This window comes from Mus caroli, chromosome 7 (genome assembly GCF_900094665.2).
Source record: "Mus caroli chromosome 7, CAROLI_EIJ_v1.1, whole genome shotgun sequence".
Taxonomy (NCBI): domain Eukaryota; kingdom Metazoa; phylum Chordata; class Mammalia; order Rodentia; family Muridae; genus Mus; species Mus caroli.
Window position 1 is genome coordinate 90,260,344 of NC_034576.1, and position 14,107 is coordinate 90,274,450.

General features: G+C 36.2%; 1 protein-coding gene across 2 annotated transcripts in view; it reads left to right on the top strand.

The window, feature by feature from the left end:
* Nox4 (NADPH oxidase 4) overlaps positions 1-9,387 on the top strand; it is a 146,400-nt gene extending 137,013 nt beyond the window's left edge. The window contains exon 18 of one of the 2 annotated variants that reach the window (XM_029479267.1): positions 6,989-9,387. In XM_029479267.1, the coding sequence (XP_029335127.1) occupies positions 6,989-7,109 (121 nt within the window). In that variant the 3' untranslated portion in view covers positions 7,110-9,387. The remainder of the gene's footprint in view (positions 1-6,988) is intronic. The other variant, XM_021166295.2, reaches the window with a different exon arrangement.
* The last annotated feature ends 4,720 nt before the right edge of the window (positions 9,388-14,107 follow it).

Here is a 14,107-nt window from a genome sequence, read left to right on the forward strand (position 1 = left end):
CCGCGGTCCACAACACGAACGGTTCACTGAGAATGGCAGTTCCCTGCAAAGAGAGGAATCTAGACGGGGCGGAAGAAACAATGGAGTCAAGACAACATTCTGATCAAGACTCAATTTAATATTTCCAGACACTCAGTTTATAAAGGAAGGGGGAGGGAACCCAATTTCCCGCCAAGTAACTCAGGGTCCAGTAGCAGGACGAACACGTGTGTGACTCCAGGCAGCAGAGGCAGGTTTCAGCAGTAGGTAGGCATGGCAGGACGAATGAGCCGGTAGCTCCACCCTTGAGCAGGCAGGTTCCAGGCTGGGGGAAGGGAGGCCACAAGTAAACTTTAATAAGAAAAAGACATGGTTAATAAAACAATATTTAAATGTTTTTTCCAAAAACAAAAAAGTACAGGTGTGGTTCTGTCTCCCATATGATATTGTTATCACCTTTATGTTTATATATATTTTAGGAAGCTTCTACTATATTAAGTTTCCATACTACCACTCAACAGTTCCTTAATTTTAGCTGTTCTTCCATATTTCCTTCCTCATGCCCTTCTTCCATCCCACTTCCTAGATGGATAGTTTGGAACCTTTATAAAAGACAGGGGCCATTTAGGAGCATGTTTAAAATAGGCAAAGCAATTAAGAATGACAGATTCTGTCTGTGAATTCACTTGATATTGGAGTGAAAAATCTTCTGCTTCCACTTTGTGCATCTGGATTGTCAGTTTGGCAGAACTTAGACTCATCCTAGAAATAAATCTCTGGACATTTGTGTGAGGGTTTTTATAGAGACATTTACCTAATGTGGAAAAAGCCACTATGAAAGTATCACCATTCAATTTGGTTGCTGTCTCAGAATGATCAAAAAGAAGAACAGAGTTGAGCAGCCCCATTCATTGCTCCCTGATCCTCGACTCTGGGCATGATGGTACTAATCACCACATGTTCCTATAGTTGTGCCTTTCCTAACAGAATGTGCAATACCCACAAACTATAAATGAAAAAAGAAAGACTGTTGAAAAATAATATTCACTTTCTAAAGCTTACTCCATTCAGTTTCATTGTCCAGGATACGGTCTATCTAGTATATACATTTGAAATGGGTTTTTTTTTTATTTGACTATTGTTGACTAGCTGAATCATAAATAACAGATGATAATAGTTTTAATGGTAGTGTTTAATATTTTAGTATACTTATGACCTTCCTGTTTACTTTTCTCAATGTTTTGAAATCAACTATAGTTTTGGGTCTACGGGTCCTTGAAATGCTATATATTTTTTATTTCATGTATATTAAAACTTATCTCAATTTATTTTAAATTTAATAGAGATATGGTTGGGTTTAAGCATATTGGTTAATCCTAGCATGTTCATGTGTTCATCATTTGTCATCTTCTACATTTCTTTGGATTTGGATTGATTATTTTTATGATAGTGCTTTCTCCAGTATTGATATATTTGTCGTGTCTTTGTGTATTATTCCTTTCTGAAATAGCAGCTTTAAACAGTTAATTCCCAACTTTTTTCTTTGAGCACCAGTGGGTAACTAAACACCCAAGCTCTTGAGTCCATTCCCAAATCTCCAGTACTGAAGCTCTTGGATCTATAGAGCTGAGTTCTGTAAAGGTTATATGTGGATTGTAATAGTCAAAATTGGAGGAATTTTGTTATAGTTTGTCATGTTTTTAATTAATTATTTTATTTACTTATATCCCAAATGTTCCCCCCACCTGGTTCCTCTTCCAAGAATTCTTCACTCCATCCCCTTTACCTCTGAGAGGGTGCTAACTGCCACCCAGGTATCTCTCTTCCCTACAACATTAAGTCTCTATAGTGTTAAGTGAATCCTCTCCCACTGAGACCAGACAAGGATGTCCTCAGCTACATATTTGTCAGGGAACTACAACCAGCCTGTGTTCTTTGGTTGGTGTCTTAGTCTCTGTGAGATCCCAGGAGCCAGGTTAGTTAACACTGTTGGTCTTCCTATGGGGATGGAATTCCCTTCAGATCCTTCAATCCTTCTCCTAACTCTTCCATAGGGGTCCTCAACCTCAGTCCAATGGTTGGTTGTAGCAGTTATCTCAGTCAACTACTCGTAGAGCCTCTCAGAGAACAACCATGTTAGGGTCTTCTGCAAGCACAACATGGCATCAGTAATAGTTTCAGAGATTGGTGCCTGTCCATGGGATGGATTCTAAGTTAGGACAATCAATAAATGGCCTGCCCTTCAGTCTCTGCTACAACTTTGCCCTGCATTTTTTTTAAGTGAGGAACAATTCTGGATCAAAAATTTTAAAGGTGTGTTGGTGACCCCATCCTTCCACTAAGGGCCTTGTCTATCTAATGGACATGTTTTTTTCAGGTTCCCATCTCCTCCTCACTGTTGGGCACGTTGGCTAAGGTCACCCCCATTGAGTACTGCAAGCCTCTCATATATTCTACTTTAACCCTCTTTTATCCCTTTAAGTACTACCATCCCCTCTTCATTCATTTTTCTGGTACTGTCACTTACCTGGCCATAAACCTCATTCTTAGAATTTTTTTATTTGTTTGATTCAACAGTCGATAAAGTGTTGAAGAGATTAAAAATTATACAAAAGCAAACTGTACATTTATCTATATGTTAATGTGGCCTGATCCATCCAGAATTTATTATGCCTACTGCTAAATCTAAATTAAACTGTTCCTATACTGTGTCTTTCTTTTTTCTCAGTCAATGCTCTGCTGTGTCAAGTTGACAAGTACAGCTAAGCAGAATACCATTGAATAATATTTTGCTTCTTCATGAACAATTTCAGATAACTTTCCTTATAATAGTGGTTTTCTTTCAATAAGTTCAGGTTTTGTTAGAAAGCTTTCGATTCTGTTTTCACTTTCAAGACATTCCTGTGTAGATGCAGCTTATTACACAATGGTTGGCATTTTGCTTTGTTGGCACTTTCAGATATCTGTCACTCTACTACTTCCTGTTATGTTTATTTTGAAGCAAATGCCTATTACCAACTTCACATTTTGTTTTCTCTTTATCATGCATAATATATGGGTTTTATCCCTTTCTAGGTCTCGCTCAAGTTTTCTCTTTGTTGTACCTTTTCAGCATTTTCTTGAGATCCAGGAGATTCTTGGGTTTATGCATTGGGAGTGTTTTACATCAAATTTGAGAGATGCTTTGTAGAAAACTCAGCTTTGTCAAATTCTGTCTTTGCTCCCACTGGTATAACAGTTGTACACATATTAAAACAGTTGTTATCCACAAGACTGCTGGCAATATTTTTCTCAGTCTTTGTGGAATTTGATTTGGATAGATTCTAATGTTATGTCTCCCAATTTATTTTTCTTTGTCAATGCCTGTTACTATATTATGAACCTATCTAGTTCACTAACCACTTAGAAATTGTATTAAATCCTAGAAATGTAACTATGCATTTTAAACACATCTTCCCTTTCTCTTTTAAGGAAACACACTGCCCCACCCCCATTTTGAAGATGGCTGCCTTCATTCTGTTCCTTCAAATGACCTTGTTTTTCTGTTTGCACACAATACTAGCATTCAAACTCTCTCTAATTATCCTTCATATGGTACTTCAGCTCATACTTCCTGTTTGATTTTGACTTAATCATCTTCTTAAGTGTTCTATGTCCAATAATAGTCACATTTTGAAGTTATGACAGTAACGTAAGAGTGGAGGGAAACAAATCGGTTTAAAAATATTCCTAGGTGGGTCTTTCTTTTAGATTTCTGAGGGAGGGTGTATGTGAGAGAGAGAAGGAGGGGTGCATGCTCAGTACATGGTGATACACTCACCTGTACACACAACTCTTTCTGATAACATTTAAGTGTCTGCCTATTTTAAGGTTTGGCCAATTTTAAATTATTTCCACGTGTATTGGGCTTGTTACACCATGAAGCTCCACTACTTTGGTTCAATTTGTTCTTTAAAAGGAATACCTGCTTTGTGATTTCATATTATAGAGTTGGATCAGCTTGAAGTCTATGGCTAATTTTAACATCTCCACTACAAATAAGGGGACACTTAGAGGAACACTAACTAGGGATCATGAAGTCTTGTGGTTTTAGAAGTTCCTCGAAAGAGTTTAACCTATTGATCTCTTATACTCCTTGACCAAATTTAAGTGGTTTCCTTTTTTTTTTCATATGACCCTATTTCTTTTTCCTGCCAAGGACTTGAGATTTCTCCTTTCCAGAACTTTGGCTCTTCTTGCTGTATATTTCTCTTCTCTTCTTTAATCTGTCACATAATTGATAGGTATTTTGGTCTCAACAAACTCATTTGTGTGGAGAGCAATTATTCTTGTTGTTATTGTTGTTGTTTTGTTTCATTTTGTTTGTTTGGTCTCTTTAACCCAGTGATACTTTTGTCACACTATTCTTTGGCATACAGTTTGTTGCCAGGAACAAGAAAGGTAAATGTAGGTTTAGTTTGTTTTCTTGATTTTTTTTCCCATCATAGTATGTGTTCAGTTTCTGAAACACCTTCTTCACATATTTTTGGGATATTTGACAGATAGATAGATAGATAGATAGATAGATAGATAGATAGATAGATAGATAGATAGATAGATAGATAGATAGATAGATAGATGATATAGATAAAATGTTTGAGAGTTTTGTGCATCTATAAAGTGTATTTTGATCATAGTTTACTCCAGCTCCTCCTAACTCCTCTCAGAGTCCCCTTTCCCTCACTTCCCAACTTCACATCATTTTAAAACAACAACAAAATCCAGTTTATACTGTCTTCATACAAATGTGTAGCATGGAGACCTACCAGGAGCCAGACCCTTAAGAAAGTTGTCTATCCCTCCTTAGCATCCATCAACTGTCAGTAACTCATCAGTTCAGGGAGGTGTCCCTTGAACCCTCCCCTCCATGCTTCAGTGCTGACTTTCCTGTTCTTGTGTAGGTATATGTGCAGACAAACACAGCTGTTATCATGAGTGTAACAGTCCTGTCATGTTCAGAGATTTTTACTACAGCTCTCCCTATACTCTGGTACTTAAAAATCATCACCCCTTCTTCTATCATGATCCCATAGCCTTAAGTAGAAGATGTGTATAGATTTCACATTTATGGAAGAGCACTTCACAGACACTAATTATCTGAACTTTGACCATTTGTAAGTTTCTACATTAACTACAACCTGTTGCACCATTTTCTTCTGAGTTCTCAGGTCTGAACTAATTATGGGTATGATGATATCAACTTAGTGGACAGATTAGTACTATGTCCATTTAGCAGAATAATTGTAGTAAGTTCACCCCTAGAGCCTGTTAGCTTCCCTGCCATCTCTTCTTATGTAGATGTACAGTACAAGGCACACATTTTGCCTATGAAGTGGGTCTTAAACTTAATCAGAAAGCAGCTAGTTTCACATAATATTTTTGCGACTAGCAACCATGGGCATATGTTGCCCATTCTTTCTTATTGTAGCTCTCAGTGTTCGCAGCTGGGTAAGACTCTTAATAACATTTATATCCAGCAGCCTACATAGAATCATTTTGGACTATGAAAGATATCTATGAAGGTGGAAGCTTCCTCATCAGGAGCAGGTATCTTCTCTATGTCCTGTGACAAAAGTGTATAGTGTCTTCAGTAATAATGTCTTACTGTCAAATTCTGGTGGGGTTCCAAGGAAAGTGACAACAACATTCATTGTTTGGTAGTCTCTGGGATAGCCCTGTACAGCATCTCCGGAAAAGCTGCCCAAGCCTGATTCCAAGCTTTTCATTTGTCATTCTGTGGCTTCTTGGAGATGCATGATGCCCTGTGTACAGTTATAACAATTAACCATAAAATTATATGTATAGGTGGGTGAAGTACATATAATAGAAGGTTTCTCATAATTGCAGGGTTAAAGGTCAAAGTCAGGACTTTGTGCCTGCAAGGAAACAGCACTTACACAGAGGTGCACCTAAGGCTTTTTCTTTCTTCTCTAATGGAAAAGAATATCTCCATTTTACCATCATGACTTTAAAGAAATGTTGTTTTCATGGTTCTCCTTTAATTTTTGAAGTGAAAGTCAATAAAAATGTTTTATCTGGTTGTACAAGTTTAAATAAAATGGGGTCTTTGTCTTCGGCTCCCAATTATGCTGAGGTAATGAGAGCATACTGCATTCGTCTTCGTTGGGATAAGAAGAATTAAACAATTGTTATCACAAAAGGAAGTTAGTACATATCAATAAACCTTAGAGCAAAATCAATTCTAAATATTTAATTATTGAATTTTATTTTTCCTATTTGTTAAAGATACGTTTTGATTTTGGGGTTTTGGGTTTTTTTTGTTTGTTTGTTTTTGTTTTTTATTTTGGGTTTTTGAGACCAGGTTTCTCTGTGTAGCCCCGGCTGTCCTGGAACTCACTTTGTAGACCAGGCTGGCCTCGAACTCAGAAATCAACCTGCCTCTGCCTCCCGAATGCTGGGATTAAAGGCATGCACCACCAGTAAGTTTTATATAATAAAAGTCCATTTATCATTTCTCATGAACACAGCAGTGCAAAAACTAAAAATGTACATTTATATAGATGCATGTGTAGGTTTTTTTCAGGTGCATAAAAATGTTGGTTTCCAACATTGGTAATCATTCTGTCTCTCAGTGTCTCTGTCTCTCTCTGTATCTCTCTCTCTGTCTCTCTGTCTCTCTCATCTCATGAAACTCAATGTGAAAAACTTAGAACAATTTTTATAAAATGCAAATTAAAGATTTGGCATCTGTTCACTCTCTTAGTGTGGTTACCAGTGGCATGTGGGAATAATACAAAACACACTGCATAATTTCTAGCAGCCAATTTATGCCCATAGTTATTTCTTTTCTGAATTCAACTATGAATATCATAATTGGAAAATGGATTTAAAATGAAAAGGAGCAAGAAATTAACTTTGCAAATACCTTAAATCCATGTTCATACAGTAGGCTGCTTATCCTGTTCTGCCAAATTTTGTACCTGATTTCCCAATTCTCTTCTCTTTCCAGGAAAACAGTTGGAGTTTTCTGCTGTGGACCCAGTTCTATTTCCAAGACTCTTCATAGTTTGAGTAACCGGAACAACTCATATGGGACAAAATTTGAATACAATAAAGAATCCTTCAGCTGAAGTCTTAGGAGACTACTGGGGACTTTAAAGAGGAACAAGTGCAATTTCTAAGACTTAGAGACTCGGCTGAATCAAACAGCTGTGCTATGCCAAAGAATATCAAGGGTTTGCTATTTATGATTATTTAAAATGAGAATTCAGAAAATGTGGCAAAATGGTATGGTTAATCTGTGAGCCAAAGAGGCCCTGAAGAATATCTGATGTGGTGATTCACATTTTGATGAGCAAATTAAAAGAATGCTGTTAGATGCACACTGTTGATTTTTATGGGAAATTCAAGAACTCTCTTACAAGGAGCTGAACTCACTTACACTGAAGCTGATAGCTGCAACCCTCTTTAAATTGTTTTCGGTTGAACACATTCAAGATTGAACAAAATTAAAAATTCATTGAAACTCAGACTCCATTTTCTAGGTTGTGCATAAGTGGAGTAGCTTTAATTTGGATAGGCTCCAGGCAAACACAGGGAGGTTGAAACTGTAGCACAAAACTTTGTATCAATACGGGTACTTTGCGTCTGCTGCTTCACTACTGACTCTCCTGCCTTGCTGCAGTGTTCCTAATCTACATGCTCACAAGGCCTATGCCCATGTGGATGTAGCATCTACTTTCTTATGTTTGCATCTTATCCTCTGTCTAGGAAAATCTGCTCACCCTTAGCCGATCTTGTACACAATAATTTAATAGAACTGTTTAATCACCAGTTTGTTCAACTTAGTCCTATGGCGTAGTAATGAAAAAGTGCTTTGTTAAGTGTATCCTTAAACACCAAAGAGCTTTGTATCTTGCACCAAACACAGAAGCACAAGACCTCTCTCCTTTGACTCACTTTGATTTCAGATAAGAGATGCTGAAATCATGGAGTGATACCCTGCTTTGCTTTCTACAAAAGTAGAACTTCTTCAGTATTTATTCAAATTTCAGTTTAGAATCACTAATATTATTTTTGCACTGTTTGCTATCATGGTGAGTTACTAGATTTAAGTCCCCTGTTCATGTGATCCAATCAGTTTATGACCTCCTATTTTTTAATATTCAGGAATCAGAAGGAAAATTTACTTTGCTACCTTAAGAAAGAAGGTATTCAAACAGTTTATCAACTTAATTTGGTATATAACTATTAATTATATCAAATAGAACACACTGCTGAAATTAGTACCTTACTTTATGCTTGGTAATCTTTTGTATATCACATGATAACAATAAATCCTGTTATTATTTGGATTTCATGTGATTCAGTGCTAACAGACAAGCATACTAAAACATTTAGCACCAAATAACCACCTGTATATTTAGTTACACATTTTTTTTATCCTTGGAACACTTTCTTATCCCTCCTATGGGCAATGTGCAATGCTCATGTAGACTGAACTGTGGAGACATAAACTATGACATCATAGCAATGCTGTCTAGATTACAAAGGGTTTTCACAAAACACATACTACAAAAAAACAAAAAAACAAACAAACAAAAAAACTCATAAAAAGAAAGTTGGGCTTGTCCAGGCTTGATGTGCAATACTGATTCCTTACCGATCATAACTTATTTTTATGACTATGTGAATACATCACATTTCAAAAATTCAGGTCAAACTTACAAAACAAGATGATATTTCAGACTTGTGTGCTATGTTGAGTGAACTTCCTTGCCTAATCTAAACTCCAGTGCATGTTCGAGCATCTATATGTTAAACATAGTTTATTTTTGAACAGGAATAAATTAAAGCTTTATCACACATATAGAAGACAGCTTCGTTTCTTTTTAGATTCTATGGTGGTGGTTACTATTGTATAAGTCTTAAATAACGAATTTTGATGGTAATAAATATTAAAATTAAAATGGTGTCCGTGGAATTTCTATAAGTTTAAATTAGTAATTCCAAGGAGAGGTGGTTGTTGGTTTGTGAAAAAAGAAAAATAATTGAAGGAGCACTGCCTAACTACACACTGGCATAATAATCTTAAGGATGTGCATTCTACAACTGTTAATGTCATAGTCCAGTCATGTGAATGCGGCAAATTACCTCTCACAATGGCCATTAGATTTTGCTTTTGAGCCTGGTGAGGAATATAAAATACTACTTACTTTCTCAATTGTTTTGAAACAAAGCCTCATATTGAATGAGTCATTTTCAAATTTGCTATAGCCAAAGATAGCCTTGAACTTTATTTCCTTCTGTCTCTTGTTTCCCAAGTTCTAGAATTATAAATACACACATACCCAAATATTAATTATCTTATGTAATGTATCTTTTTGAGAAAATAATGGAATTGTGCTATGACGTATAGCATATTGGATATAATTTTGGGACACAAGCATTCTCAAATAGCAAGATCATATATTTAAGAGACTATAGAGGACATAATTTCTACTATAGGTTTCTCTCCATGTATATTCCTTTTTCTTTAAGAAATTATTAGTTTTTAGGATGATACTATAAAATTTATTTTGTAGATAGAATCTAATTTATATGCCTCTAAGCAAAGAATTCAGTACAACTTTAAACAAGTTTTTAAGTTGCTTCTCATTTAGGTAAAGGGAAGAGACTGTGGTTTTACATATATCTAAGACCAAAAACTCAGAATATATATCTATATCTATCTATCTATATATATATGCACACATATATATGTGTGTGTGTATGTATGTGCATATATATATGTGTATATGTGTGTGATATACATATATAATATGTATATACACATATATTATGTAAATATGTACACATATATAATGTATATACATATAATGTATATACATATGCATATATGTGTATGTACCTGCCATAGTAGATAGGTAGGTAGGTAGGTAGATGATAGATAGATAGATAGATAGATAGATAGATAGATAGAAAGATAATGGATATCTGTGTGTGCATGTATGTGTGTGTGTCTGTGTGAATGTATGTGTGTGTGTGAATGTATACCACATGTGTGCCTTTTGACTATGGATACAGAATGAATCAGATTTCATGAATGTATGTATGCATGTATACAGAGAGAGAGAGTGAGAAACTGTATTTATCCAGATCTTTAAGATTTAGTTCTCTTCAAGATTAATGTCATATAAGAAAGAAATGCTACTTAATTCATTTATTGACAATATGACTGTGTAAACACTGGCATTCTTAAAAAACACAATAACGCAATGGACAAACTATATGGTGAAATGTTTTCTGCACACTGTATGATTATGACTTACTAAATCAATGATTCCTTGAAGCACTTACTGAAAAAAAAAATAATACATTTAAATTAAAGGACCCTGCTCAAGATTCATTAGAGAAAAAAAGGTGACATTGTCATCAGCAGATAGGTAGATATAATTGTTACACTGATGTTAAATAATGTTCTTTATATTAAAAATATTTTTTATTTTAATTTTTATGTATTCTCTTTACATCCTGCTCATTGCCCCCTCCCAGTCACACCCTTGCACAATCTTTATACTTCCCCCTTGACTTTTCCTCGGAGCAGGTGGGGGTCTACTTAAGTATCTCCATCCTGGCATTTCAAGTCCGTGCAAGGCTAGATGTTATCTCTCCCACTGAGGGTAGACAAGGCAGCCCAGGTTGAAGGACATATCCCTTATATATACAGGCAACAGCTTTTGGGATAGCCCTCACTCCAAATTTTTGGAACCCACATGAAGACCAGGTTGCAATCTTCTACATAAGTATTGAGAGGCCTAGGTCTACCCCTTGTAGGTTCTTTGGTTGGGTGTTCAGACTCTGAGAGCCCCAAAGGTCCAGGTGAGTTGACTGATGGTCTTCCTGTGGAGTTCGTATCCCCTTCAAGACCAAGAATTCTTCCTTCTATTCTTCCATAATGACAACAAATCCCATCCACTGTTTGCATGTGGGTGTCTATATGTGTCTGAGTCAGCTTTTGGGTAGAGCCTCTCAGAGGACAACATACTCCTGTCTTCAAATATAACAGAGTATCATCAGTAATGTCAGGGCTTGGTGATTGCCCATGGGATGAGTCTTAAGTTGGGCCAGTTATTTATTGTTTGGCCATTCCCTCAGTCTCTGTTCCATCCCCCTTGCCTGCATTTCTTGTAGATAAGATACATTTTACCTTGAAAGTTTTGTGTGTTAGTTGGTGTTTCTACCACTCTACTCAGGTTCCTACCTGGCTACAGAAGGTGCCCTCTTCAGATCCCATATCCCTAATGTAGTATATCTCACCTAAAGTCACCCTCAATGATTCTTGTGTACTCCCATATCTCAGGTGTCTGTCTTATCATAGAGATGCTTCCCACATCCATACCCCTGTCATTTGCAGATATCCATTCATTTTCATGGCCATCTGGCCATCTCTCCTGTCCTTCTTCACACTGATCCTGAACCCCTATTTCCCTCCCCACACCCTCTCCCTCCCAGTTCCCTCTATAACAAGTAACACTGCTGAGAACATAGTTGAGAAAGTGTCATTATGAAATTTTGAAGCATCGGTTATGGATATGCCCAGGAGTGGCATTGCAGAGTCTTGCGGTAGAACTATTCCCAGTTTTCTGAGAAACTGCCAAATTAATTTCCAAAATGTTTGCATGAGTTTGTATGCTCACCAACAATGAACCACTGTTTCCCTTGCTTCCAAATCCTGGTCAGGATATGCTATCACTTAAAGTTTTGTCTTAGCCATTCTGATGTGTGTAGGATGGAAACCTCAAGTTATTTAGATTTGCATTTCCCTGGTGACTAATGATTTTGAACATTCCTTAAGTGTTTCTTGGCCATGAGAGATTCCTCTATTGTTAATTCACTGTTTAGCTCAGTAACCCACTTTTTTTTTTTTTTTTTTTTTGGTTTTGAGAGACAGAGTTTCTCTGTGTAGCCCTGGCTGTCCTGGCACTCACTTTGTAGACCAGGCTGGCCTCGAACTCAGAAATCCAGCTGCCTCTAGTAACCCACTTTTTAATTGGGTTATTTAGGTTGTTTGTGTCTAACTTCTTGAGTTCTTTGTAAATTTTGGATAGTAGCCCTCTGGCAGATATAAGGTTGTTGAAGATCCTTTCCCAATCTGTAGGCTGCTGTTTTGTCCTATTGCCATGGCCTTTACCTTGCAGTTTCATGTGGTCCTATTTATTAATTATTTGTCTTACGGCCTGAGCCCTTGGTGTTCTGTTCAGGAAATTGTCTCCTGTTCCGGGACATCAAAGTCCCGTATTAAAGGGACATTAAAGGGAATTCCCACTTTATCTTGCATGATATTTAGCATATGTTGATGTTCTTAATCCACTTGGACTGAGTTTAATGCAGGGTGATAAATATGGATCTATTTTCATTCTTCTACATGTAGACAACCAATTAGACCTGTACCATTTACTGAATATGATTTCTTTTTTCCATTGTGTGATTTTGGCTTCCTTATCAAAAATCAAGTGTTCATAGGTCTGTGAATTTATTTCTGAGACTTAGATTTTATTCCATTTATCAACCAGACTGTTTCTGAATTAATAACATGTAGTTTTTACCCCCCTTGATCTGGAGTATAGCTTGAGGTCAGGGACAATGATTCCTCCTGAAGTTCTTCTATTCTTCAGGATTGTTTTGGCTATCGTGGGTGTTGTTGTTGTTGTTGTTGTTGTTGCTTTATATGAAGTTGAGAATTGTTTTTCAAAATATCTAAAAAGTTGCATTTGAAATTTGATGTGGATTTGCATTGAACCTGTAGATTGCTTTTGGTAAGATGGCCATTTTCACTATGTTAATCCTACCTATCCATGAGCATCGGAGATCTTTCCAACTTCTGATATCTTCTTCAATTCCTTTCTTCATTGACTTGAAGTTCTTCTTGTACAAATCTTTCATGTGCTTGGTTACAATTACACCAAGATATTTTATATTTTTTGTGGCTATTGTAACGGTTGTTGTTTCCCTAATTTCCTTTTATGCCCATTTATTATTTGTATAAAGAGGGCTATGAACTTCTTTGAGTTAATTTTGTATCCAGCTACTTCATTGATGGTGTTTTTAAACTGTAGGAATTCTCTGGTAGAAATTATGGGGTCACTTATATATACTATCATATCATCTGCAAATACCAATACTTACACCTCTTCATTTCCAATTTGTATCCCCTTAATCTCCTTAATTTATCTTAACTACTATATTGAATAGACAGGGAGAGAGTAGGCAGCCTTGTCTCATGCCTGATTTTAGTAGGATTTCTTCAAGTTTTTCTCCATTTAGTTTGATGTTGGCTATTGGCTTGCTGTATATTGCTTTGGCTATGTTTAGGAATATGGCATGTATTCCTGATTCCTTTAATGTGGCATGTTGGATTTTCTCAAAGGCATCTAATGAGATGATCCTTGTTTTTTTCTTTCACTTTATTTATATGGTGGATTAGTTTGATTGATTTTTGAATATTGAAACATTCCTGCATCACTAGTATGAAACCCTCTTAATCATGATGGATGATGCCTTTAATGTATTCCTTGATATTGTTTGTGAGTATTTTATTGAGTATTTTTGCATCTATTTTCATAAGTTGGATCCATCTGAAATTTTCTTTCTTTATTGAGTCTTTGTGTGGTTTAGGTGTGATGGTGACAATGATCTCACAGAATGAGTTTGGCAATGCTCCTTCTGTTTCTATTCTGTGGACCAGTTTGAAGAGTATTGGTATTAGCTCTTCTTATAAAGTCTGATAGAATTCTGCACAAAACCATCTTGCCCTGGGGATTTTTTAGTTGGGAGATTTTTAGTGACTGCTTTTCTTTCTTTAGGGGTTATAGGGATGTTTAAGTAGTTTACTTGATCTTGATGGTACTTTAGTACCATCTGTATAGAAAATCATTCACTTTGATAAGATTTTCCAATTTAGTGAAGTCCAGGGTTTTAAAGTAAGACCTAGTGATTCTCTGAATTTCGTCAGGGACTGTTTTTATGTCTCCCTTTCATTTCTGATTTTGTTTATCTGCATACTGTCTCTCTGTCTTTTGGTTTATATGTCTAAGAGTTTATCTTGTTGATTTTCTTTTTTTTTTTT